This window comes from Rhinoderma darwinii, chromosome 2 (assembly GCF_050947455.1).
Source record: "Rhinoderma darwinii isolate aRhiDar2 chromosome 2, aRhiDar2.hap1, whole genome shotgun sequence".
Taxonomy (NCBI): Eukaryota; Metazoa; Chordata; class Amphibia; order Anura; family Rhinodermatidae; genus Rhinoderma; species Rhinoderma darwinii.
Genome location: NC_134688.1, coordinates 284270367 through 284298241, shown reverse-complemented (window position 1 = coordinate 284298241; position 27875 = coordinate 284270367). Strand labels below are relative to the sequence as shown.

General features: G+C 41.0%; 1 protein-coding gene across 1 annotated transcript in view; it reads left to right on the top strand.

The window, feature by feature from the left end:
* Positions 1-27875, top strand: part of KIAA0319L (KIAA0319 like) — a 139605-nt gene that overhangs the window by 51639 nt on the left and 60091 nt on the right. The window contains exons 4-11 of the mRNA XM_075853361.1: positions 1048-1559; positions 9754-9973; positions 20777-20878; positions 24017-24114; positions 24812-24899; positions 24984-25076; positions 26860-26992; positions 27620-27848. Coding sequence (XP_075709476.1) covers positions 1048-1559; positions 9754-9973; positions 20777-20878; positions 24017-24114; positions 24812-24899; positions 24984-25076; positions 26860-26992; positions 27620-27848 — 1475 coding nt within the window. The remainder of the gene's footprint in view (positions 1-1047; positions 1560-9753; positions 9974-20776; positions 20879-24016; positions 24115-24811; positions 24900-24983; positions 25077-26859; positions 26993-27619; positions 27849-27875) is intronic.

Below are 27875 nucleotides of genomic sequence, written 5' to 3'. Positions count from 1 at the left end.
ATCCTTAGAAAGCTCTTTGGTCTTGCCCATGTTGTAGAGGTTAGAGTCAGACTGATTAATTGAGTCTGTGGACAGGAGTCTTTTATACAGGTGACCATTTAAGATAGCTGTCTTTAATGCAGGCACCAAGTTGATTTGGAGCGTGTAACTGGTCTGGAGGAGGCTGAACTCTTAATGGTTGGTAGGGGATCAAATACTTATTTCTCTGTGCACAATGCAAATAAATATATATCATTTTGACTATGTGATTTTCTTTATATAATCTATCTCTCACTGGTAAAATTAACCTAGCCTAAAAATTCTAGACTGTTCATGTCTTTGACAGTGGGCAAACTTACAATATCAGCAAGGGATCAAATACTTATTTCCTTCACTGTATGTACGGGTGCTTTATAGATTAAAAAAGCAGATTTTACTACTAAATTTAGTGGTGTAGGTGATGCCATGTGCTGTGAGCCTGGATGTGCTCTGCCTCTATATAGATTTGCACTTTGCCCTTTTGCAATGACATGGCTTTTCTCTATAACCAGCAGCCTCTATCAATATTAAGTGTGATTGAAATATGTGTTGTAACAACATAATGCCTTTAAAGAGGTATTACGGTTGTATCGAATAAATCTTATTTTTGTATAGTGAAAAGTTATACAATTTTCCAATATACTTTCTGTATCAATTCACTGTTTTTAAGATCTCTGCTTGCAGTCACTTAATAAGAAACTTCATTGTTTTACTTCCGATGGATATAAATTAATAACTTTAATTTGCTGAACCCATTAACGCTGTAATTGATAACCTTAGGGTGGATTCACATGCGGCAGATTTGGGTGCAAAAATGTCTGTGATGGAAAATCCGTTTCTTTCATCTGAATGTGGTTGATACTGCAGCAGGTACATGGATTTCTGCAAGTTCCATTTAGATGAATGCAACTGATTTTCATTCACAGAAATTTCTGCAACAAAATCTGCTGCATGTGACTGCCTTATGGTTATTTGAATGGCTGTCATTGTCAATATTTTGGTGTTAATTCACATTTTTTGTTTTCCCAGATGCCATCCAAGGCAGTTCTGTATGTCAAAAAGGTAGTATTCGGTTTGGGTTGGGTCTGAGGACTAAGAATGATACCCACTACTTGAGGTTGGCTGACGGCCCTCAGTCTGTTCACTCCTGCCGTGTTTCTTGCTGTCAGAGCCGCTCCTGCAATGTATTCTGGATATTGGAGGACACCTGCATCCTTGCGAATTGTAGGACTCCACAAAGTTGTTGGACAACGAAGATGAGCTCTAAAGACTCTCTGTTGGTGTATATGTATAGGGAAGGCAAATCACGGACTTCATTCTATCGCCACATTTCAGATACTTTAACAAGGAAAGAGGAACGTGGTGAAGGATTTCACAAGGAATGGTGGAAGAGGGAGGGGGCACGTGCTAGACATAAAAGACAAGTAGATGAAGGACATGGTAAAAAAGAGCCACAAGTTCCAGGAAAAGCGCTGTTAGGACAAGAACCGCTATCAAAGAAGAGCCACCAAGATGACGTAGGAGCAAAACAATTAGCGGAGGTAAGTGAATACTTATAGAAATTTAGTTTTTAAAAAATGCAACCAGGGGAATAAGTGTTCACATCACCGTTCGCTTTCCGTTCCGGGGTTCCGTCGGAGGTTTCCGTCAGATCAACTCCGCAACGGAAAGTGAAAGTGAAACCTCAGCTTACGTTTTAGTCACCATTGATAACAATGGTTACGGAAACATCGCTAATGGTTTCCGTTCGTCACCATTCTGGCTGGTTTCCGGTTTTCCGACGGAATCCATAGCGTAGTCGACTCCGCTAGTGATTCCGTCCGAAAACCGGAAACCTGCCGGAATGTAGACGAACGGAAACCATTAGCGATGTTTCCGTCACCATTGATATCAATGGTGACTGAAACGGAAGCTGTGGTTTCACTTTCACTTTCCGTTGCGGGGTTCACCCGACGGAAACCTCCGACGGAACCTCGGAACGGAAAGCGAACGGTGATGTGAACAGGCCCTAAGGTTTGTTTTATTTTCTGGTTTTTCAGCAATTTAAAAATTGATTATATATCTTTATAAGGGCTTATTCACACGAACTTGTGCAAACTCAGACGTGAAAAACGTTAGTTTTTCACGTCAGAGTTGCACCTGTGCGGTACCCGTTTTCACGTATCCCCCATAGACTTGTCTATCGAGGCATCCGTGAAAACGGAAGAAAATAGGACACGTTCTATTTTTCAATGGACCCTTCACACGGTCCATTAAAACAACGGCCATGTGAACGGCCCCATTGAAGTACATGCGTCCGCGTGACGGCCGTTGTTTTAACGGCAGTATACAACGTTCGTGTGAATAAGCCTTAACCATCCATAATTGTTAAAAAAAAAGTGCTAAGTACCAAACCAACAGTCAGTCCTTTCGTTTTTGATGTCCATGAGACAAACCAGTTAATTCTGGGTTCAGATCCTGGGTTTTAAGGTATTATCTTCAGTGATATTTTATAGATACATTGAAAAACACATACTACAGGCAACATATTAACTTTATGTTTACTGATACTGAACTGGTTCATGTGAGCATGCTAGCAAAATGATATAGGAAGATGCATAGAAAATAAGCTGGGCAAATAATGGTACATATAAGAATTTACTTAGAAGCATACAAGTCTCTAGAGCAGAGATCTCCAAGGGAAAAAGATTTATCAACCCCTTTTCACAATTGGACGTACCTGTGCGTCCAAAGCGCAAAAGGTTAAAGGCTATCTAAAACTTTGTAGCCTTTTTTTTTTTTATTATTGTTAAATGTATGTGTTTTGTGTTTATATACATCTTTTTCAATTGACATTTATTAAAAATGTTATTTCGTTTTTGCGTTGCACAGCTGCATAACGCTGCTGTAAGCCAAATCCATCAGTCAGCTGGACTGACGGCTCAGCTGACAGCGGCTCCTGTGTGCCTCTGACAATGAATATTACCCTAATACCAACCAAATCCAAGTTCATCAATCATAGGGCCTGTTCACATCAGTATCGGGGTTCCGTTGATGGGTTCCGCCAGGTCTTTCCGTTGGAGGAACCCATCAACGGAAAGGCAAACAGAAACCATAGCTTACGTTTGCATTACCGTTGATTTCAATGGTAATGCTTCCGTTGCAAATGGTTTCCGTTTGTTTCCGTTCCGTAAGGTTTGCGTTTTTTGTCGGAACCAATAGCGCAGTCGACTGCGCTAAAATTGCCCGACAAAATAGCACAGCATGCTGGCTATTTTGTCTGTTAGAACGCAGATGTGAACGAAGTCTAAAACCGTTTCTAGTCTAGTGTCCGTAGGAATCAGACATGAACTGACACTCAGGTCTACTATACATGCGAGGTTACTGATGAGGTGACCCTTTGTTACACCCAAAGACTTCAGAGGGTAGATTTTTTCACATTCCCCCTCCAACACCCCTCCCACACCTACAGCATTTAGGGTCCTAGCATATGTGGAGCCTATATCTAGAGGAGATAGATTTTCTTTTGTTGTGAGCAAGTTATCTTCTCTGGACACCTTTTTTTAATTTGCCTGTATTCCTAGAGCACATTTTCATGTTCCTTGGCGTTGGTGGGACGGCGGCGCCTTTGTGCCATTTTGCACCATTCATCCCGTTGATGCTGCGGCCTGGCTATCAGATTTAGTCCCCGGCTTTTTCCATGCCTATGTCGCAATCTCTGTTTTTGCTTTGCCCACTTTCTGCTTAATGTTGGGTTTTGACCTATTGCTTCCCTCCCCGCCTCATGGGTTGATTGGAGAGTGGTTTTCCTGGAGGCGGGTTTGGGGGTGGCCGCAAATGTTTAAAGAGGGCTGTGATCTCCTTAAGCCAGCACCGTTCTCAAACCATCTGAGGACTTGATCTCTGCTGGTTAGCTCATCTATTGGAACCATCTTCTCCTGCATTGGTCTTAACGGGTACACAGCTCCAGGGGTCTGGCAGGCCAGCCTTTTGACTGTATTGTTATTTTAGTGCGACTTCTCCAGGGGTCCATTACGTCAGTCATTGCTGTTTTGTTTTCTTCGCTTTCTTTTTCCCTTCTGTCAGGTCTTCTCATTGGGAGGATTCTACCAAGTAGACTATACGGGTGGGCATGACTACATACTATGCCTGTGGTGGTGGTAGTAATGTAAAGTTTTCATGCGGCCGTGCTACCCCATTCTGCAATATTAAGGGTTGCAATCCAGGACCCCCCAAAGGGCTTCCCTCTAAGGATGTGGCACTCCATGAATGGGCGATGTCTTTTGGAGCCCTCCTTCTCCTTCTTTGGATAATGCTCTGACTACTTCTTATGGTAGATCCCATAAGAGGCATAGAAGTGCCAGAGACAAGTCCTATTCCTCGCTATGTTCTTTCCAAGTGGTCTCCCATTAGAGTTTTCAATGGTGATGTTGCTTTCAAAATGGATCAGTCTCTTTCATCCTATGTATCCTCTGATTCAGATTCGGAACAGGAATGCAATTGACAGCTGCCATGCAGGCATTAATACATGCTGTCAGATACACCTTTCATATAAAGGATGACCCCCTAACTCCCCTTCTCAGGAAGAGCCACTCTTACAGTGCCAGCTTTGCCAGAAGTAATGTTTCCAAAATGAAAGCGAATTTGAGGAGCGTGAAGTCACCGGGGCTCAGTCCCGCTTTTGCACGTCGGGATCATACAGTATAATACTCAGTCAATAATCTGTTTTTAAACCTGTTGATCACGGCTCTATTAAAATAACTAATGCACAGCAAATACAGTAAAATAATACATACAGTTAAATGATAGATACAAACACACACGTGTTCACCAACTGGTCCCCTGCACTCACAGGAGCCGCACGCAGTACTTTTCCACAGAGTGCGCAAAACTGCGACTTTCCATTAGCCACACTACGAGGATCAGCCAGCTACCATCCACTCGCATCTTTCTTAGGTTGCCGTGCTCTCCCGTAGAGCTGCTGCCACCTGTCTCTGTTTGTCAGGCACACGCATAGGTTAAGATTTGCTTGCAAACGAGATTGCTTCCCGTTCCTCAACTTCGTCACTCCTGCTTATGGACTATATGCCGAGATCGTGACCCCCCTCGACTAGACTCCCAAGTCCCACGCAGCACTGACCACTATTGCCCGGGGTCTCCTTTTTATGTTCCCAGAGTCTCCTCCTAGCACACAGGTCCTTCCAGGATAGGAAACCGATAAGGGAAATTATTCTAATTTGTCATTTTTTTATTATTTTTTTTAAACATAATTTCAAAATTTTGCAACAAATACAAAGATCACATAATAAGTATGCATAATAGAACATCACAGAAAATAAAACATATAAGAAAGTAAAATACATGGCATAAACATTCCTCATCGTAAGAGCGAATATCCCCACCACTCCCACCCAAAGCACGACTCCGGCAACCAGAGTAAATATTAAGAGTGAATGATTCCAGATAACATTCTCAAATTAAGACATGAGTTGCAAACCCCGAGAGCGCCTTTCAGAAATTCCCTATTGTACCAGGTGGTTTATTTAAATGGTGTGACGATGACCGCGATCTCTGGAGCAGTAAAGTGTGATTCAATAAAGGTTCTCCACTTGGTAAACAATTTCTCAGCATTTGTCGTTTTGTAAGCTTTCCTGGAGAACTTAAAGGGAACCTGTCACTAGCATTTCACCTATTGAACTCTACTAACCCCTCACTGGCCGCTGCTGTCAAAAGTTTATTGCTGTTATCCACTCCTAAACTCCTCCGACCGTAAATAACGGTCTGCAAACATTTTGCGGCTTTTATGGTACTAATCCAGCAGTCTCAGTCGTTCCTCTTCTTTTGCCCGCCCACCGCCAAAAACTGGCCTGCCGTGAATGCCGAAATCTCGCGCATGCTCCTGTCTTGTATGGTCCGACACCCTTTCCTGCTTCATCCGGGCCTTAAATTTAGTTACTGCGCATGCGCCACTATGAAAAGTAAGGAGGCGGGGTTAACTCGGAAAGGCTTGAGGAATGAAGATATGACTCTTCAAATGAAGAAATGACTCTTATGTTCATTAGCAAACAGCACGGGAACACTAAAAACAGAATACTAAAGGTACAGAACCTACTTAGAAGATAATTATAGGTTACATAAAAATGCTTTTTCACCCACTTCCACCAGGGACTGCTGGTTTAATATGTGAAATTCCGGTGACCGGTTCCCTTTAAGCTAGCTTGGATGTGATGCACCCTGCTGTGCAGGTCTGGTTTATAACTGGCTAAGAGCCAAATTAGTCTCTAGAACAAAGGGAGTTTATTCGCTTGAGGGGGCTTTGTCACTACTGCCATTGTCCTCCCCATGTGCTGAGCAATGGCAAAATCACTGTTGAGAGTGGTACCTGCCAACATTTAAGTATAAAACAACTTTTAAGAATAATATAACTTTTGCACAGATGTACATTAAATTGGATGGGCGCTGACCAGCAATAAGCTCTTTATTCAACAGTTGTCCGAGTTTCGTCACAAAGAGACTATTCAAGGAGTGTAAACGTCAGTTTAGAGAGATGTCTTGCTGTTTCAAAGCATGCATATACTCTGTTTCCTTGATCTCAAAATGTTATTTTTTTACCTTCTGTGGAACCACCTATCTCTAGGCTATTAAGGACCACTACCTTTACACAGAAGCGGCTCTACTCAGTGTCCCTCTTGACAAAAAGTTGGTTTCCCAAGCTAAGTCTACTTTTATTGTCGCAGCGTCCCCTTTGCGCCCAGCTTTTGCATCTGCCTGGGTGAGTAAGGCCCATTTGGTGTTGGGGAAGCAGCTGCACCGCAATATCCTGGCAGGAGTGCCGCAGCAGGATTTAGCCAAGGTGATCCACGTTTCAAGATTTTAGGCTTCTCTTGAGTCAGCCAACTTCAATGCTTGGGCATCAGTTAATTCGATTGCCATGGGTATGGCATTGTCTTTATTTGGTAAGTAGAGTCTTCGTCTATCTGGCTGCAAAAGAATTGTTTCGGTTCTCCGATTCTGTTTTTATTATTCGTGAAGGGCCACGCAACGGTTTGTTATCATCCGAGGCCACCATCACGTGTTGGATCCGGTCTGTGATTTTAGGTTACTGCCCGTTCTACAAGTACTGTTTTTGTCTCCTGGATGGTCAGGTATCAAGCTTCAGTTGCTCAGGTTCTCAAGGCTGCTACCTGGTCTTCTGTTCATACCTTCATTAAGTTTTACCAAATTAATTATTTGACCTCTGCTGATGCCACTCTGGGTTGCATAGTGTTCCATGCAGCTGTGTGTTAGGAGAGTCACATGGTTGTACTTTTTGTTTGTTTGTTTTTCCCCACTTTCTGGGAACTCTTTAGGACCTTCCATGGTTCTGTGTCCCCAATGATATTAACAAGAATACAAGATTTTTGTACTAAAATCTATATCTCTTTAAATTCACTGGGAGAGGGGGACAGATTTTGCCCTCTTCTTTTTGTTTTTCCAGACCCGGGATTTATTGTTCTGCTTGGTAAGTTTTCTCCCGGGTACTTGGACGTGTTTTCTCCCGGGACCCTGGATTCAAAGAACTAGATGTATGTATGTAATTGTGCTACAATTTTTGAGAAGAGTGGCAAAAACGGCAAATAAAACCACTCGTGGAAAGGCATCTTAAATGAACTAGATTTTGATTAAATTTTTTCAAATACGTCAGTCATGAGACCAGTACACCTTAAATGGAGCATCTACATGGATGTGCTAAAGGGGTTCTCCGGGAGTATAACAGCCGTCTCCCCTACATTGTTTACACACGCGATTGAATGAGACGAGCTGCAGTACCAGGAACAGCCGTTCGTTCAGACGTGCCTTTGTAAACAATAAAGCGATGCAGCAAAATTATTGTCCTATAAGCAGGGGTCCCAGTGGTCGCACCTTCACCAATCTAACATTGATGGTTGATGGCTTATGCTAAGGAGAAGAATATTATCATAGTCTTTATCACTGGAGTGTTTCCGATTTTTAATCTAACATTGTGGAAGTGGTGCATGGGGACTGGCAGTGGACGTGTATATATATATATATATAAGAGTCTCCTTTTTCTGCTCTTTTCAATGTTCTGTACTAGTGTATCACTATCCTTTGCGGTCCTGCTTGTAGCAAGATCATGGATTTGGTGGAGGCTCATGGGTCTTGGTTACAGATGGTCTTTTATATTTTAAGGATAAATTAAAAAAATGTATTCAATAATTAGGAATCATCTTTTTCACCATATGACCTTTAGTAGACATAGTATGTTTAAACAATTACATGATCAAGATGTACGAGATGATTGAGAATTCCATATGGTATGTTCTTGTGCACTGTGCTGTAATCCATAGTTCACTTTTTTTTTTGTCAACATCGATATAAAAGGTCCCAGAATTTTATTAGTTGCGTAATCACGTGTCGTCTTGCAAGCAGGATGTGGATGTGAGCCAATATCAATATCATTGGGCTTCTAAAAAACAGGACCGGTTCTAACCCTGCTTGTAATATAACACTGACAGCTGTTACCCATTTCACTGGTATCAATCGCATTTGAGTTCATAACTTAGATGTGGTCAATAACAAATTCCCACAGCATTTATAAGCCGTGACCTTTACAATTGTGCTATTGTTTGCATAGATGACGCAAAATGTCCAGAACTTGAAGGGTTATTCCTAACTTAAACAGTATTGGAATATCCATGGGATATGACTTAAATATCTTGATAGATACTGGGACCTGCACCTATGTCAAGAACCCAGGGGTCCCCTGTCTGACGCATCCAGTGGGAGAATGAATGGAGAAGTTGCCGTGCACGTGAGTGTCTCTCCCCATTCTGTTCTCTGGGAGTTTCAGAGACGTTTATCAAACATTTATGGCACATCCCGTGAATATTTTATAAATGCCTAAGTTAGGAATAAGTAAAGACACTTTTACACGGGCCAATGATTGAGCGAACGAGGGTTCGTACTAGTGCTAGTTCCCGATCTTTGCCCTGTGTAAACAAGGCAGCGTTCAGCCGACAAATGCTCGTTTGTCCGCTGATCGGACCTTTTATGCAGCTGACAAAATGGTCGCTTGTCGCTTCACATCTCACTGTGTAAACAGGGGATGTGTTGGCGAGAAGATACAAATGTGTCATATTAACCATCGTTCATCCCTATTCATTCCGATCGTTACTCAGTTTGAATGGAGTAAATCGACATGCTGTATTGTGGATCGGCGCTTCTTTAACCAGGCAGAAATCTGCTTGTGTAAAAGGGCCTTATATGGAGTTAAATGTGCTCCAATCAATATGCTATACGGTCGACTGGCGCTTTTTTACTGCCATATATCTTCCAGACATTGGATACTGTACTTAGCAGAAGCTCCCAAGTCGCATAGTTAATTCTTAAAAGCCTGTGGTTTAACTAACGCAATTTTGTAACGGAGACTGGTACAAAAAAAGACTAATCTGATATCATTTTTAGTTTAGCCAGTCATATTTAAATATGATATGTATAATATAGTATTATAGGATCCGTGCTCAAGTGAATGAGGCCGTCTGCTGTTCCCTGCACATCCGGGTAGCGAGGAGCGCTGCCATGCAGGGAAAACTTAGAAGGGGACGCAGCACTAAATCAGAGGTCGGACCCCCAACTGTCATAAACTAATGGCATATCCTAGCGATATGCCATCACTTTATAAGATGGGAATAACCCTTTAATGTTATTTCCATCATTTGTTCCAAATTTCTCTGATCTTATTTTTTTTTCTTACAGCCAAATACGTCATCTTTGATGCCCACTGTTGTTCCAACATCTGAAAGCTCATTCACTGGAAAGCCATTAATCAGTATCAATGCCACAGAATCACTGCCATTTGGTGGGTCACCAGCCACGGGTGAAGAAAATCCAAGTATGGTCACGATGGCACCAATCTTGGTGCCTGGCAACACTAGCACACATCCAACCCCTTCGCCTACTAGCTCTGCAGCACCAGGTAAGCAGCTAATTTTATCTTATGTTCAACTCTGGACCTTTTATTTATGTAAATCGGACAGGTGACATCTAGAGCAACGTTCCATTCTGATTATCACAATACAGTATGATGGGTACAATGTATATCTATAAATAAAATGGAAGTGGCCTCTCTTTTTTCCTAAAGAGAGACTCCTTTGCATTTCATTAAGACCCAATAATCCATATGAAGACCTTCATCTTTTTTCTTTTTGTGGTGTTTACTGTGATGCATAAATAATATGTTAATTTTATCGTATGGATAATTTTTGTTTTGTATTTTACTTGGATTTTTTTTTAATTAGTACTGGACTTAAACATGCTATCCTTTGATCGCTAATGTAATACCCTGCAATACTTCTGTATTGCAGGGTATTCTGTCTGTTAGTGTTAAACTGACAAGCAGCCCACAGGGCCCTGCCCTTCTCAGGGGTGCCGATAGGGTGAGAGAGGGAGTCCCCTCCCTATGTCTAACCACTTAGATGCCACGTTCAGCATTGACTGGGATTGGAGTTATCACGTAATTTAGAAGTTTCTCATATATAACCAATTCTGCAGCATCTTTTCTTAGAACTCTGCATTGTACTGTTCCTGTTATTCTTCCTGTTACCATTCCCCTTTTCAATGGGTTGTGTCCATACACACTCTGCACTGTCCAATCAGTTCTTAGCAATGTCAGACCGTGTAGGTAACAACCAGTGGTCAATTTGTTCATAACGTCTGGGGAATAGAGGAACGGCACACCACAGAGTTACATAGTTAGTAAGGTTGAAAAAAGACTCATGTCCATCAAGTTTAACCAAGGGATGGGAAAAAAGAAGGGAAAAATTTCTACACATAGGAGCTAATATTTTTTTTGTTCTAGGAAATTATCTAACCCTTTTTTAAAGCCATCTACTGTCCCTGCTGTGACCAGCTCCTGCGGTAGGCTATTCCATAAATTCACCGTTCTCACAGTAAAGAAGGCTTGTCGCCTCTGCAGGTTGAACCTTTCTTTTTCTCCAGACGGAGGGAGTGCCCCCTTGTTTTTTGAGGGGGTTTAACCTGGAACAGGATTTCACCATTTTTTTTGTATGTGCCATTAATATATTTATATAAATTAATCATGTCCCTCTTAGTCGTATTTTTTCAAGGCTAAATAGGTTTAATTCTTTTAATCTTTCCTCATAACTTAGATTCTCCATGCCCCTAATTAGTTTCGTTGCTCTTCTTTGTATTTTTTTCTATCTCCAGGGCATCCTTTCAATGAACTGGAGCCCAGAACCGAACTGCATATTCTAGATAAGGCCTCACTAATGCTTTGTAAAGTGGTAATATTATATCCCTGTCCCGCGAGTCCATGCCTCTTTTAATACATGACAATATCTTGCTGGCCTTTGAAGCAGCTGATTGACACTGCATGCTGTTATTTAGTTTATGATTTACAAGTACACCCAGATCCTTCTCAACAAGTAACTCCCCCAGTGTAGCTCCCCCTAGGACATATGATGCATTCAGGTTGTTGGTACCCAGATGCATAACTTTACATTTATCTACATTAAACCTCATTTGCCAAGTGGACGCCCAAACACTTAGTTTAAATCCGCTTGCAATTCACGAACATCTTCCATAGACCGAACATTACTACATAGCTTGGTGTCATCTGCAAAAATAGAAATAGTGCTATTAATCCCATCCTCTATATCATTAATAAATAAGTTGAATAATAGTGGTCCCAGCACTGAATCCTGGGGTACACCACTTATAACCGGGGACCATTCAGAGTAGGAATCATTGACCACAACTCTCTGGATACGGTCCTTGAGCCAATTCTCAATCCAATTACAAACTATACTTTCTAAACCTATAGTCCTTAATTTACCCATTAGACGTCTATGAGGGACAGTGTCAAATGCCTTTGCATAGTCCAAAAGCACTATATCCACAGCGGCCCCTCTGTCTAGGCTTCTGCTCACCTCTTCATAAAAACAAATCAGATTGGTTTGAAAACTTCTGTCCTTAGTAAAACCGTGCTGGCTGTCACTTATAATACTATTTTTTGTCACATAATCCTGTATATTGTCCCTTAATAGCCCCTCAAACATTTTCCCCACGATGGATGTTAAAGAGGCTCTGTCACCAGATTTTGCAACCCCTATCTGCTATTGCAGCAGATCGGCGCTGCAATGTAGATTACAGTAACGTTTTTATTTAAAAAAAACGAGCATTTTTGGCCAAGTTATGACCATTTTTGTAGTTATGCAAATGAGGCTTGCAAAAGTCCAAGTGGGTGTGTTTAAAAGTAAAAGTCCAAGTGGGCGTGTATTAGGTGCGTACATCGGGGCGTTTTTAATACTTTTACTAGCTGGGCGCTTTGAAGAGAAGTAACATCCTCTTCTCTTCAGAACGCCCAGCTTCTGACAGTGCAGATCTGTGACGTCACTCACAGGTCCTGCATCGTGACGGCCACATCGGCACCAGAGGCTACAGTTGATTCTGCAGCAGCATCAGCGTTTGCAGGTAAGATCGACTTACCTGCAAACGCTGATGCTGCTGCAGAATCAACTGTAGCCTCTGGTGCCGATGCGGCCGTCACGATGCAGGACCTGTGAGTGACGTCACAGATCTGCACTGTCACAAGCTGGGCGTTCTGAAGAGAAGAGGATGTTACTTCTCATCAGAGCGCCCAGCTAGTAAAAGTATTAAAAACGCCCCGATGTACGCACATAATACACGCCCACTTGGACTTTTACTTTTAAACACACCCACTTGGACTTGTGCAAGCCTCATTTGCATAACTACAAAAATGGTCATAACTTGGCCAAAAATGCTCGTTTTTTAAAAATAAAAACGTTACTGTAATCTACATTGCAGCGCCTATCTGCTGCAATAGCAGATAGGGGTTGCAAAATCTGGTGACAGAGCCTCTTTAAGCTTACTCGTCTATAATTACCCGGGGAAGACCGAGAGCCCTTTTTGAAAATAGGCACCACATTTGCCCTGTGCCAGTCCATTGGCACTATACCAGTCACTAGAGAATCTCTAAATATTATGCAGAGGGGGACAGAAATAACTGAACTAAGCTTTTTAAGAACTCTAGGGTGTAACCCATCTGGTCCCGGGGCCTTGTGTAATTTGTTTTATTTAATTTAGCTATGACCATATCTACATTCAGCCAATTCAGTATATTAACAGCACTGCCACGGCTACATCAGCTGCTCTTTCTTCTGTTGTATATACAGAGCTAAAGAACCCATTTAGTAACTGAGTTGCCTCACTCAAGTGCCTTATTTTGATCCCCTGTGACCAACTCCCCATTACCATTATCTAGGGGTCCTACATGTTCAGACCTTGGCTTTTTTGCATTTATATACTTGAATAATTTTTTGGGATTTGTTTTACTATCCTTGGCCACCTGCCTTTCATTTTGTATTTTTGCTGATTTTATTACTTTTTTACAGATTTTATTAAGCTCTTTATAATTTAAAAAAGCTACAGCTGTACCCTCAGAGATGTGTTTTTCAAATGCCCTTTTTTTGTCATGGATTGTCCTTTTTTACAGAAGGTGTACCCCGCAGGTTTCACGGTCTGCATGCGAAAAATCCATTGGGTCACTTTTTGTAGAATCCTCTTATCCAAATCCCCCCCCCCCTCCCCTAGCAGATGGTCGTATATGTTCAATCCCCTGGAATTTGATGACATTCGTGTTGCCAGCATGGCACTCCCAAACATGCCTTGCCACCGGAGTATCCTCGTTTCTGCGGATATCACCTATGTGGTCCCTGATCCTTCTCCTCAATAAAAAGTCAGCCCAGTGCTCTAGGAACCCAAAGCCTTCTCCTCTACACCAAGACTTAAGCCATGCATTTAACTCCCTGAGCTCCTGCTGTCTTTCCTGTGATGCGCATGGCACAGGCAGTATTTCTGAGAATACAACCTTGGAGGTCCTTCCCTTCAGCTTGTAGCCTAGTTCTTTTAAATTATTCTTAAGGCTCCTCCACCTACCATGTATTCTATCGTTGCTATCCACATGGACCACGACAGCTGGATCATCACCTAAGTAAAGATCCTCTAGAATTGTTATTTTAACCCCATTTTGACATCCGCCGAATATATACGCCGTACGTTGTGTGGGATTGTATGGAGCCGGCTCACGGACTGAGCCCGCTCCATAGAGCGAGCCTGTCAGCACTTCAGGGTAACGAGCTCGAGCACGATCCCGATAGTTTAACGCGTTAAATGCCATGGTCAATAGCGACCGCGGCATTTCAATTACTATGAACAGCGGGGCGGCCACCTGTAACGTTCCAATGGCCCCCGCTATGCGGTCGGGGAGCGCCGTTGGTTGGCATGGCAGCCTGGGGGCCTGATGAAGGACCCCAGGTCTGCCATGTTTGTATTTCCATGGAGACTGTCAGTATCATTAGTATTGCATAATATCGTTCAAGCGATCCTACGATCGCTGGTTCAAGTCCCCTAGGGGAACAAGTAAAAAAAAAAAAAGTGAACAGTAAAATAAAGTTTCTTTAAATAAATAAAAGTTCAAAAAAACCTCCCTTTTCCCATTTTCTCTCAAGCACAAAGTAAAAAAAAAAAATTAACATAAGTGGTATCGACGCGTCCGTAGAAGTCTAAACTATTACAATATATCATTGTTTAGTCCGCACGGCGAACGTCATAAAAAAATTAAAACCGCCAAGATTGCTGTTTTCTTGGTCAATTTATCTCCCACAAAAAAATGGAATAGAACGTGATCAAAAAGTCTAATTTACTCCAAAATTGTATCACTATAAACTACAGCTCGCCCCACAAAAAATCAGCAATCATATCGCTCAATAGACGGAAAAATAAAAAAGTTATGGCTCTCAGAATATGGCGACAAAACTAAAATTTTAGTTTTAACATCAGTTTTTTCCTTGTAATAGTAGTAAATCATTAAAAAACCAATATACATTTGGTATCGCTGTAATCGTATTGACCCGCAGAATAAAGTTAACATGCAGTATTTAACGCACGGTGAGCGCCATAAAGACAAACCCCCCCCCCCCAAAAAAAAAAGATTGAGGAATCGATGTTTTTTGTTTTTTTTCCACCCAACAATTTTTTAAAGAAAGTGTGTCAAAAGGGGGCATAGCTGAGTGAAGTTATAAAATACACCAGATTTATTAATGGGGTAAAGCAAGCCAGCTTTGAGGTGACGTATAGAAAAGTGTCTAACGTGTCTAGAAAGATGAGAAACAGTATTAATAAATCTTCGCCAATGTTACTGTGGGTTTTTGTGCGCCTTCCTGCCATTTCACTACTTCTCTATGTGAAGTGGATCATTTTTGCAGCCGTTTTTTTGCATCAAAATATGAAGTAGCCAGCTAGAAATGAGAAAATACATGAATAAGAGCCCTTGTGTTAAATCTATTAATAACATTAACTATGCCATTGCATACATTAGCACTTCACCTATCTCAGAATTGGATGTAGTAAAAATAAAAAATAGCAAAATCAGCAATATCAAAATAATGTATTTTGGATGTATAGAACCACTGGGACTTAGATATTTAACAATGTATCTAGAGGGGTATTCCTTTCAAGTAAGCTTTGTTGGATGGAGGACACCATTAGCTTTTGAAATGGAGCACTTGTTTGTTCCAGACGTCCTAAGGAATGACTGCTTTCCCATATCCCGGGCCAGGGGGCGTCCCTGCAGCCAATAATTACCATTCAGGATGCACGTTTACTGTCTTCGCTCCCTGGTGTACGGTAATTCATTGTCTTCTGCATGAAATACTTTCTTTTTGTTCCTTATCCAATGTTGAAACAAAGTATTCCCTTGCCCTTTACCGTATCCTTTCGCCAAACCACAAATGAAAAAAAGTAGGCATTATCTCATTTCTTTTTGCACACATTCCTTTTCATTTCCTTCCTTCCTTACCCTATTTATTTTCCCTTGAGATCTCAATTAATTTGAAGTGTTTCATTGCAGTTTTTCTGACGACAAACAAGCTTCAGGTTTAGGGTTTACAAGCTGGATCTGTATATATCTCCGAATATATCGCGCAAGTAACATGTCCCTCATCTTGTGGCATTGCACGCCTGGCTATAGACGTAACATATTGGTACTTATCTATGATCTGCGATACGTGTATGTGGGGCTATACCCAAGCACAATATTTTTCCCATGAGAAAAAAAAAATCATATTGTTGAAAAAGCCTCTCCGTGTATCCCAATGTTCTTGGTGCAAAAATAAAAATCAGAACACTCATCATATGGTTTCCATTTGTTTCAGTTTGGATTCCGTTCATGGGTTCCCCTGATGGAAAGCTCAGACGGAACCCATGAGCGGAGTCCTGACGCAGATTTGAACGAAGCCTTAATGAGCCCATATGAAGTGAAGATTAAGATGCCATACATCGCATTGAGTAAAAGTGCACTAACATCCTTCATTGCAGCATTTGCTGAGTGGAATAAGATCTTTATCTATTGCCTGGCAGGGTAAAGTGCTTTCAGAAAGGTTACATTCAATTTTAATGATCTTATACTGTGATGCTTTGTTTGGTCTTTGGTGAAAGGGTTTTCGTGTTCTTTAGTTAAATGTCAACTGACTCCACTTCCCTATGGGGAGTTATCCGGCAATCCCTCATGCTGCTCTTCGGTATATGTGGGGACTTTATTTCTGCTTTGTACCATTGAATCTTTTCTTACATTTATTACTCATGTATGTGCTCGGTTTCATCCGGAGCATATAACTGTGTTGTAGATTGAGTCCTGGTGATCTTTCCACTAAATAATGTTTTGGAGCTTTGGCTATATGGCAAATTCCTTTGTGCCACAGGGATGATCTAATTTCCCCTCGCCCCGGGGCTATTTTACCCACAAAACAACTCGTTTTATCACCACAAACTTGTTGCATAAGCGATACATAGCTGTTTAGCATCATGTGACATGTCCCCAAAATCATCCTGTCCTAAGCGCGGGTTGTATGGGTCCCAAGTTCATCATTAACAAGGAGCTGGAGCATTTTAAAGAGGACCTGTCACTAGGTCATGTAAGTTGAACTGGGTAATTGACCTGAATAGCGCTGTTTCCCTGATTCCAGCACTGTTTTTATTTTTCCCTAGACACCCCCCCCCCCCTCGCTCCAGAGATATGGCCAACTGTTGTGGAATCCGGGAGACAGCCCTATTCAGATAAGTTGCCCAGTTCAATTTATTCGACCTAGTGAAAGGTTCTCTTTAAAGAGAACATGGATTTGACACTGTGTCGCGGCAAGTGTTATCTGCCGGGCTCAAGGGAGAAGTGTCTGCTGGGTTGCTTCCTCCAGCTTCCCCTTATCCAGATCACCATAATTGACCGGTATATCCACAAAAAGGGCTATTCTAAATAGGAAGACTTGTCAATCATAGTAAGACACTTCTTATTAAGCCCTTTTAGATAACTGGCTCGAAGTCTAGAATTCTGCAACGCTTTTGAGTTGAACATCATCAGACCTGTCCCTAAGTTAGGGTAACATGATCTTGCTGACAAGTTCACTTTGTAACTCGCTACAAGTGTCTTTGATTAGAGCCCCCAGACATAACTTTGCTTGGGGCCCCAGAAATGTCAAATTTGCCCCTGAGGGTAAGTACAAGGATACTTATTGCTGGGGCCCTGTATCTAAGGCTACATTCACACGAGCATGACCGATTTACTCGCGTAAAAAAACCTGTCGATGTGCGTTGTGTTTTGCATCAGTGTGCTTTGCATGTGGCATGTGTTTTTCATGCACTTTTTATTTTCAATGTAACTGATGTGTGAAACACGGACAGCACACAGATGTGCGTCCAAGTGCTGTCCGTGGTTTTCACGTACCCATTGACTATGGGCAACTAGGTGCGTAGGACATGCAGTGAGTTTCATGCAACGGGCACTCGCTGCGTGAGAACTCACGCATGTGTGAATAACCCCATTGATATCAATGGGTCCGTGTGCTGTGCGTGGTTTCAACGCACAGCACATGGACGAGAATCACACTCGTCTGAATGAGCACAAAGGCTATCATGTGTGATACTGTCTGCTGGGGCCATGTATCTAAGCCTATCATGTGTGATACTGGATGCTGAGACAATGCATCCAATTCTATCCAGCGTTGTAGCTATAGGAGCCTTGTTCTTATAGATATGCGTTCACCGATATATGTAAAAATGTATTCTTTTTGGGGGGGCTTTGGATTCCACTCCTAGAGGGAGCCCAAATGGAGCCATCTACTGGGGGATGTCTGTGGCACTATCTACAAAGGGTGTTTGTGGCATTATCTGCAGAGGGCACTGTGGCAGCATCTACAGAGGGCACTGTGGCAGCATCTACAGAGGGCACTGTGGCAGCATTTACAGAGGGCACAATGGCAGCATTTACAGAGGGCACTGTGGCATTATCTACAGAGGGCACTGTGGCATTATCTACAGAGGGCATTATCGACAGAGGGCATTATCTACGGGTGGGTGTGTGGCAGTATCTACAGATGACACTGTGGCATTATCTGGGGGTACTGTGGCATTATCTACAGAGGGCACTGTGGCATTATCTACAGAGGGCACTGGGGCATTATCTACAGAGGGCACTGTGGCAGTATCTACAGAGGGCACTGGCAGTATCTACAGAGGGCACTGTGGCAGTATCTATAGAGGGCACTGTGGCAGTATCTATAGAGGGCACTGTGGCAGTATCTATAGAGGGCGCTGTGGCAGTATCTATAGGGGCTCTGTGGCACGATCTAAAAAGGGGCCGCCTAATCTTGACATTTTGTGTATCGGCCAAACGCTGCCAACTGAGCTGCCGGACTGCATTTAGCGACACTTGGGGTATGTTCACACGGCTTATTTACGGACGTAATTCGGGCGTTTTACGCCTCAATTTACGTCCGAAAATGCGCCTCGATAGCATTGGCAAACATCTGCCCATTCATTAGAATGGGTCTTACGATGTTCTGTGCACATGGTCTTTTTTTTTTACGCCCGCTATCAAAACGCGGCGCGTAAAAAAGACGCCCGCGTCAAAGAAGTGCCTGTCACTTCTTCAGACGTAATTGGAGCCGTTTTCCATTGACTCCATGGAAAACCAGCTCCAATTACGTCCGTAATGGACGCAGCAAAAAGCGCCTCAACATGCCATTACGGCTGAAATTACGGAGCTGTTCTCTCCTGAAAACAGCCCCGTAATTTCAGCCGTTACGGACGCTGCCATGTGAACATACCCTTAAACTGTACAACTGGATTGTTGAAATAAGCACGTGGAGAAATCTCGCAAATTTCCGTTAAGTTTAATCCTAGCGCTATTATTATAGTAATGTAGTATTTTTTGAATAATGTAGTATTATAGTAATAGTAATATTATAGTAATATAGTATTGTTATAGTAATGTATTGTTATAGTAATGTAGTATTATTATGGTAATGTAGTAGTGTTATAGTAGTGTATTGTTATAGTAATGTAGTATTGTTATAGTAGTGTAGTATTATAGTAGTGCAGTATTATTATAGTAATATAATATTAGAGTAGTGTTATTATAGTAATGTGGTATTGTTATAGTAATGTAATGTAGTATTATAGTAATGTATTATTACAGTAATGTATTGTTCTGGTAATGTAATGTAGTATTATAGTAATGTATTTTTTTTATAGTAGTGCAGTAATGCTATAGTAATGTCGTATTATAGTAATTTAGTATTATAGTAATGTAGTAATGTTATAGTAATGTGGTGTTATAGTAATGTAGTAGTGTTATTATAGTAATGTGGTATTGTTATAGTAATGTAGTATTGCAGTAATGTAGTATTATAGTAATGTAGTATTGTTATAGTAATGTATTGTTATAGTAATGTAGTATTATTATAGTAATGTAGTATTATAGTAATGTATTTTTTTTATAGTAGTGTAGTAATGTTATAGTAATGTCGTATTATTATAGTAATTTAGTATTACAGTAATGTAGTATTGTTATTGTAATGTCGTATTATAGGAATGTAGTATTATAGTAATGTAGTATTGTTATAGTAATGTCGTATTATAGGAATGTAGTACCAAATATAGTATTGTATTATTATAGGAATGTAGTAGTATTATAGGAATGTTATAGTAATGTGGTGTTATAGTAATGTAGTAGTGTTATTATAGTAATGTTGTATTGTTATAGTAATGTAGTATTGCAGTAATGTAGTATTGTATTGTTCTAGTAATGTATTGTTATAGTAATGTCGTATTATAGGAATGTAGTACCAAATATAGTAATGTATTATTATAGGAATGTAGTAGTATTATAGTAATGTAGTAATGTTATAGTAATGTAGTCTTGTTATAGTAATGTAGTATGGTTATAGCAATGTAGTATTGTTATAGCAATGTATTATTATAGTAGTGTATTGTTATAGTAATGTAGTATTATTATAGTAATGTAGCAGTGTTATAGTAATGTAGTATTATTATAGTAATGTAGCAGTGTTATAGTAATGTAGTATTGTTATAGCAATGTATTATTATTATAGTAATGTAGCAGTGTTATAGTAATGTAGTATTGTTATAGTAATGTATTATTATTATTATAGTAATCTAGTATTATTATAGTAGTTCAAATAACTAGTTGATTAACAATAATGTTGTAATGTATCAAATTTGAAAGTAATGCGGCCCGTCAACTTCCCATTTTTTCTATATGTGGCCCATTTACCCGGCCGAATTTGAGACCCCTGCTCTAGTACCACTATTCTACATTATAGATTGTGCACAGACCAACATTATGTGTGTAGATCTGAGCTACATGTATTTTTGTCTACTTCTCTAGTCACCAATAAGCTTGTGGTATCTGCTGGAGATAGCGTTGAGGTCACCTTACCGAAAAATGCTGTTCAGCTGAATGCCTTTGTCCTTCCTGAACCTCCTGAAGGTAAGGCCATCTGTTCATATGTTTGCTCTGCATACCCTACCCTGTAAATGTGATCATTTGCTGTATTATCAAAAAGTTTCACTTTCCTGTGATCAGTGTATGAATGAATAAATGTTAAGCAGGGCTGATCTTCAACCACATTATCTTTCATTAAAATCCTGCACAAATTCACTGCTTTCTGACATGACCTATAACAAAAAGGGAAAATTCTTATTAAATATTCATTCGTTTTGTAAAAAGACTCTATTCACACTAACATCATGACTTCCATTTTTACAGGATCCTTGATAATTATTATCCCTTTGTTGTATCTGTCGTGATCCATTTTTGTTTTTAATATACTTTGATTAAAAATGCTGCTATGTCTGCAGCTTCTATGTATCCACCGTACATAGCAGCTGCAGAACGACATTGTCAGATGAATCCGTCAGTGAGCTGGTCTTGCGGTTCAGCTGACAATGGCTGCTGTGTGCCTCTGACACCTCATCTACTGATCTAATCTAAGTTAATAAATTTAGTCATGTACATAGAATACTCTATTTTTACTTGTGAAACTGGCTTTACAGGAATATTAACCTGAAAAGCTACCCCTAAGAGGCATTATCACATCTAGGCTTTCACTGGTTCTCTAGCAGCCCACTACTACATTCTTGTATTACAGCTATTCACATACCTCACATACATTTAGTTTTTACTATGATTTTTGTGGTTTACCTCCTCCCAGACTATTTCCTTCTTGTGTAGTTTAGGGTGTTCACAAGTTGTGGTATGATGCGGAACAACCTCACCACATCTACAGCAGTTAGATGCACATTTCTAAATACACATGGATTTCCTGCAGATCACCTGCAAAATAAAATTGTCAGTGGAAGGTAACCTATCCTTCTGCTTTTCCAGTCCTCCTTGCTCTTCTTGTCGCTCCAGAACAACCAGAAGGTCCAGGGGATTTTCATCATTTTTCTTTACTAATCATAGATGCAGTATTAGGCCCTGTTCACACAGAGGTTTTTTTGCAGGCAGAAAATTCTGCCTAGAAAATTCAGCTCCGTTTCTTTTTTTACGTGGTTTTGCACCACATGTGTTTTTTTGGCGCAAAGTTTGCCGTGTTTTTTTTCCTCTTCAACAGGCAAAAGAAAAAACGCAAGCGTTTTTTTCCGTCTCCCATTGATTTCAATAGTGTTTTTGTGGCAGAAAAAAACTCAAGATAGGGCATGTTGCTTCTTTTTCCTGCGAGCGTTTTTTTTCCGCTAGTGGGGAAAAAAACTCCTCCACCTCTCATTGAAATGAATAGGAGGCAGTTTTTTGCCGCAGTTTCCGCAGCAAAAACCGCGTAAAAAAGCTCAGTGTGAACAGGGCCTTAGGATCATGGATGACCGAATTTTTGGATTTTGCGCTTGTCACTTTAATATTGACATAGTCTTTGTGTATGCACTAAGCATTTTTTATGATTGTATGGGGTGTTTTGGTCACAATTTTGTAGCATAGCCATCATCGTCCCCAAGGGGTTAAAAAATGTTGACGTTTTAATGTTTTTTTTTTCAAAATATTTATGTTATTCTCATGGAGGATTTCTGCTATAACTAGCTGCCTTACCTCTCATTGCCACTGGGAGTTTATATTATATATGTGCGCAGGACGGCTGCGGTGCCCTCTCCCATGTAGGCATAATTTTTTGCTCTGCGCATGCTCGGGACATCATAGATGCATCAGAAGTCCGGCACATGAGTCGTAGGACTTGAGTGCCAGGTGTGGGTGGGTGTTACCGAAGTAGCGATCCAGCGTATTTGCTGCAAATAGATGATGTGATAGGTTAACTGCGAGTCATGTGAGGGTTTGCCAGAATATTAAAATGGTCCTAATGTTTAGAGTGGTACCCCCTGAGGGAGCAAGAATGCGAAATGCGTGTTGTCGCTACATGGTGTGTGGCCAAAGCACCTGACAACTATGGGTAATGCACTTTCTTTACTTAATTTGACTTAGTATATTGCTGTTTTGGGTAGGTCAGCGTGGTCCATATTTGTATTCAATAAATATATGAATACTTATGCGACACGTAGGAGGGGCGGGGGGGAAACATCGTAGACATCTGTTTAGTTCGCTATAAGGACGAGCGATGTGCATGTAGATCGATGTAAGTAAGGCTGTCTTCACATCTGCATTCCTTTTTCCGTTGTTCTGCTCCATCATCGGAGCAGAACAACGAGAATACCTGAAGCGCTGGACCTGTTGCGTGACAGATACCAACATCGCCTGACGGAGCCCATTGAGTCTAATATCTTCCGTGGGTTTCCATCATTTTGCTGGAAAACTAGCACAGGATTCTACGCTATTTTGTTGTGAAAATACGGAATCTGCACACAGGCCACTAATGGAGCCTCTGACGCAGATTTCAACAGGTCCGAAGTCCTTCTTATAACATTGTATACTGACAGCCATGTAAACAACGTGTTGTCCAAAAGCAACCCCTACCCCCAGCTGCCGTCACATAAGAATTATTGCTTTATTGTGTTACAAAATACTTGGATAGCGACACAGCCTGTTCTAGAAAGTTGCGCTAACACCGCAGTGTCTGTGACAAGTCCTATAAATTATTAGAGGACTGAATACAATTACAAGTACAGAATGCTGACTGTCACTTGTTTTATCCTCCGCCAGGAATTTGGTAATTGTGCTGCTGTCCCATCTAGAATTGTATATTCTATGGAAAAACCCACAGAACTCTATTCTTCTTATTCTGTGGAGTGTGATAAACTTTAGGAAGTGCAGGTATTGTTTAATGTTCTAAAGACTGGCACTGTATCCTGTACTGAAAGAGTCATGTAGAAGCGCACTGTGATAAAAAAACACCAAAAAGTGAAGTCTTTATGGACTAGATATATAGGATACATGTATAAATATAGACAAGCAATGTTGTCACGTATCATAAAGAGATGTCCATTCACGGTCTTGCACACAGTCATTGTATTTTGTCTCTGTTGGAGATCCAACAACAATAGATATAAAAACAAAAAATATATTTAATCTGTCCTACACTTTTATTAACGTGGATACTAGACAAAGATTGTATCTACCTCCACAGTAAGTCGTTTTGGCTTGTTGTACATGTATCTAATTTATGTGTTTTCCATGTACCTATAGGAAAGGTATATACATATGATTGGCAGTTGATCACTCATCCTAAAGATTACAGTGGGGAGATGGAGGGTAAACGTTCTCCGTCTCACAAGTTGTCAAAGGTAAGTCCCATATCTGGTAGTGACTTTATGCATCCACCCTCTAAACCAGCTGCTTAGGGCACTTCCACATCCTAAACTTCTATTCATACTTCTATACTATACTTTGAAATTGTGTTCTTAATGCAGTACTATGAGCAGATACATTTATGTATGAACTATACCGCAAATTCGGGCTTAAATTAATGTAGAAAAGCACCATAAACAAATGACTTGTATATTAAGTTTTACTACACCTGGATTTCATAAAACATATATGGCAACGTGTGGAAGAAAGTGGTGAGAAGAACATTTTGTGAGCAGGTTTATTTGCTTGTTGGGATGTCTGTTGCATGTTGGCATAAGTTGCTGCATTACGAGGACCGGACAGGGTTGGGCCAGGATTTCTGTATATAAGGAGACTAGTCATTTTTATCTATGTCTATGTATTGTGTCATATTAGTCAGGTGATCATTTGTCAATGTAAGGAAAAGGGTGAGAGTTATCGTCAACCCTAAGAAGTTGAGAAGACTTTGCCCTGTTCTTTATGCACTAATACAAGATCAGATTTGGGCTTTTAAGTAGAAGTATCATATCTGTGGAATATTTTTGGCATCCCTGGTTTAATTCTATGTTTTATTATAGAAGAGTGCTAGTTGTGTACTTTGTAGTGTATATTATAACTGAGAAAGTCAACTCCATAACTATTCTCCCCTGCCAGCTCACAGCCGGTCTATACGAGTTCAAAGTCATTGTGGATGGTGAGAACGCACATGGAGAAGGGTTTGTGAATGTTACAGTTAAACCAGGTCAGACCTTTTAAGATTAACTTTTTCCGGTTTTGTAAATGAATCGGTTTAATTTTTGCCTAAATATAAATATCATTATCACAGAACCACGAGTGAACCAACCTCCAGTAGCAATTGTGTCCCCGCGTTATCAGGAAATCTCATTGCCTACCACCTCTACTGTGATTGATGGCAGCCGTAAGTATTTTATCTGTCCACTTTTTCTTCAAATGTTGATTCACATGTGGTCTAAACAGTGACTTTCTGGAATCTTTTATAAACTGAACCCAAGTGGCAGGGGCAGGGGCATACCTACCATAGAGGCATGGCACGCAACTTTTATGGCACCTGTGCTGGAAGAGGGCCCAGAAGGGAGCCTGGCCTGCAGCCACTACTAGGGAGAGCTTACTGCATAAAAAATGTATAGCTCCCACTCAATTGAATACTATTTGTAGAACTCCACAGGCATTTAGCTTCCCTTGGTGACGGGTGCATGCAGCCACATCTTTATCATCTAACATTGATCATGTAAAAGGAAGAAGGGAATTTGAAACTCTCTGTCAGAAAAATGAAGCTTCAACCTTTATAGAGCTGTATTAGGAAACTATTCAGCACAGGATTTCATACCTGAAAACAGAATGGTGGATATAATCGGAGGGTTATTGGCAGAACTCTCAGTAGAGAGTCTATGAGGCCCTGTGATCTGTACCCCCTGGCCAGAATTATAACTATAAGTTATTGGACCATACAGAAAAATGCCCTCTACTGTGCCTTCTGCTAACACTAACAAAGGTGAGGTGGTCCAAGCATAGCAAGATCAAGTCATGGTAAAGATAGTACAAACCCCATTAGGCTGCCCTTGTCGAGAGTACTACACAGGATACTGCCCCCCATAGATGCCCCCAGACAATGTAATGCCTCCACACAGTATAATGCCCCCGATAGTTGCCACCACACAGTATAATGCCCCGCATAGCTGCCCCACACAGTATAATGCCTCCACACAGTATAATGCCCCCCATAGCTGCCCCACAATATAATGCCCCCCATAGATGCCCCCACACAGTATAATGCCACTCATAGCTGTCCCCACAGAGTATAATGCCCATACAGTATAATGCCCCCCATAGCTGTCCCATACAGTATAAGGCCCCCCATACAGTATAATGGTCCCTCAGCAGCTACCATATCAGCCCCCCTCCCATACCCAGTATAATGCCCCCTTATGTGCGGGCCCCCCAGGCTTGGGACCGTTGTGACCCCTATAGCTACGCCACTGACTGTGTTCTATTTTTTGCCATCCTTGCCTATGCATTTAATTTAATGTTTTTAAATTGCAATTCTCAGCTTTAAAACACGGCCTTTAAGGCTTCGTTCATATCTACGTTCTGTTCTCCGTTGTTCTACTCTGACATAGGAGCAGAATAACGAGAAGGAACGAAGCCCCGGATCATAAGCTAGCTCTCGGCGGAAATCATTGTGAGTGTTAATTAACTTCTCTACGTCAGTTTTCTGGCGAAGAAAAGTTGCAAACTGCACAAAAGTCACAAATTGCGCGGAAATTTTTGACTTTTGCGCCATTAACGCCACTCATTTAACTTTGCTAAAATGTGACCAAAACTTAGCAGAAGGAGACGGGCTCATCAACAGCCCAACAAATTTACTAGGATATTTGCCAGAACAGGGCGTAAAATATCGAGCAAATCGGAGTAGATTTTACTTTCTGGCGCACAGACAGCCAGAGATGCGTCTAATTTATTAAAAGGCATGCGGCTTCTAATAAAATTGTCACTTCTTGCTCCAACGATCTTTATATTAAGACTGGCGTATAAAACTCCAGTCGTAATACTTCTCACCCATTGACTTTTATTGGTGTCTGTCGTTTTGCCGGATCTATGATGCAGATGTGAATACAGCCCAAGGCTTATATAGCCTAATACATCTAGCATATGTGTAATTCTAAGTTCTGTTTTGTTTTCAGAGAGCACAGACGATGAGAAAATTGTTAGTTACCACTGGGAAGAGCTGAAGGGTCCGTTAAGGGAGGAGAAAATTACAGCAGACACTGCCATCTTAAAACTAACAAATCTTGTACCTGGAAATTATACTTTCAGGTAAGACTCTTTTTTTTTTTTTTTTTCCATTGGAGGTAGATGTAAGATAAGTCATCACTTTTGTTAGCAATCTTCAAATGATCTACTGCCTTAAAGTGAATCTGTCACTATATAATATGCTGCCCTGTTTAAAGGGGGGGCACTCTCCTCATGAATGCAGCTTGTTAGGCTCTATTGGGCTAACAGTGATTTGGGCTAACCATGCAGCAGACCTGTCCCTATAATATGCTGCCCTTACAGGGCAGCATAGTATAATAACAAAGCCGCTTTAACTTTAGGTCCCAGAATACCATATCTGCTCAGCGTATCTGGCATGCGCAGGCCCCGGTTGATAGGAATGAGGTTAACAGAAATTTGGGAGATTGAATAAAATGTCATCATTATTCTTGTATTTTTAATGATTGTTCTTTTGCTGATGACAAAAAATGAATGATTACATTTTTTGTTATACTATTATTACTTTTTGCTTTATAGCGAATCTCTCTCCGTAGGTTTGATGGCAATGTATAATTGTATAAATGCTAAAGCGTGCAATATAAAACTGTACTGAATTATTATATTCCCACCATGTCAATGACCCTTATGCTTATTCCTCATCCTTTTGGCTTCCCTTGTTCTCACCTGCAGGTTGACTGTGGAAGATTCTGATGGTGCAAAAAATTCTACAACTGCCAACTTGACATTAAACAAAGCTGTTGATTATCCCCCGGTAGCAAATGCAGGAGCCAATCAAGTCATTACACTGCCCAGAAATGCCATTGTCTTGTATGGGAACCTGAGCACAGATGATCATGGTATTGTCAGCTATGAGTGGTCTTTGAGTCCCAGCAGCAAAGGAAAAGTTATGGAGATGCAGGTGAGATAGAGCTGATCTTAAAGGGGT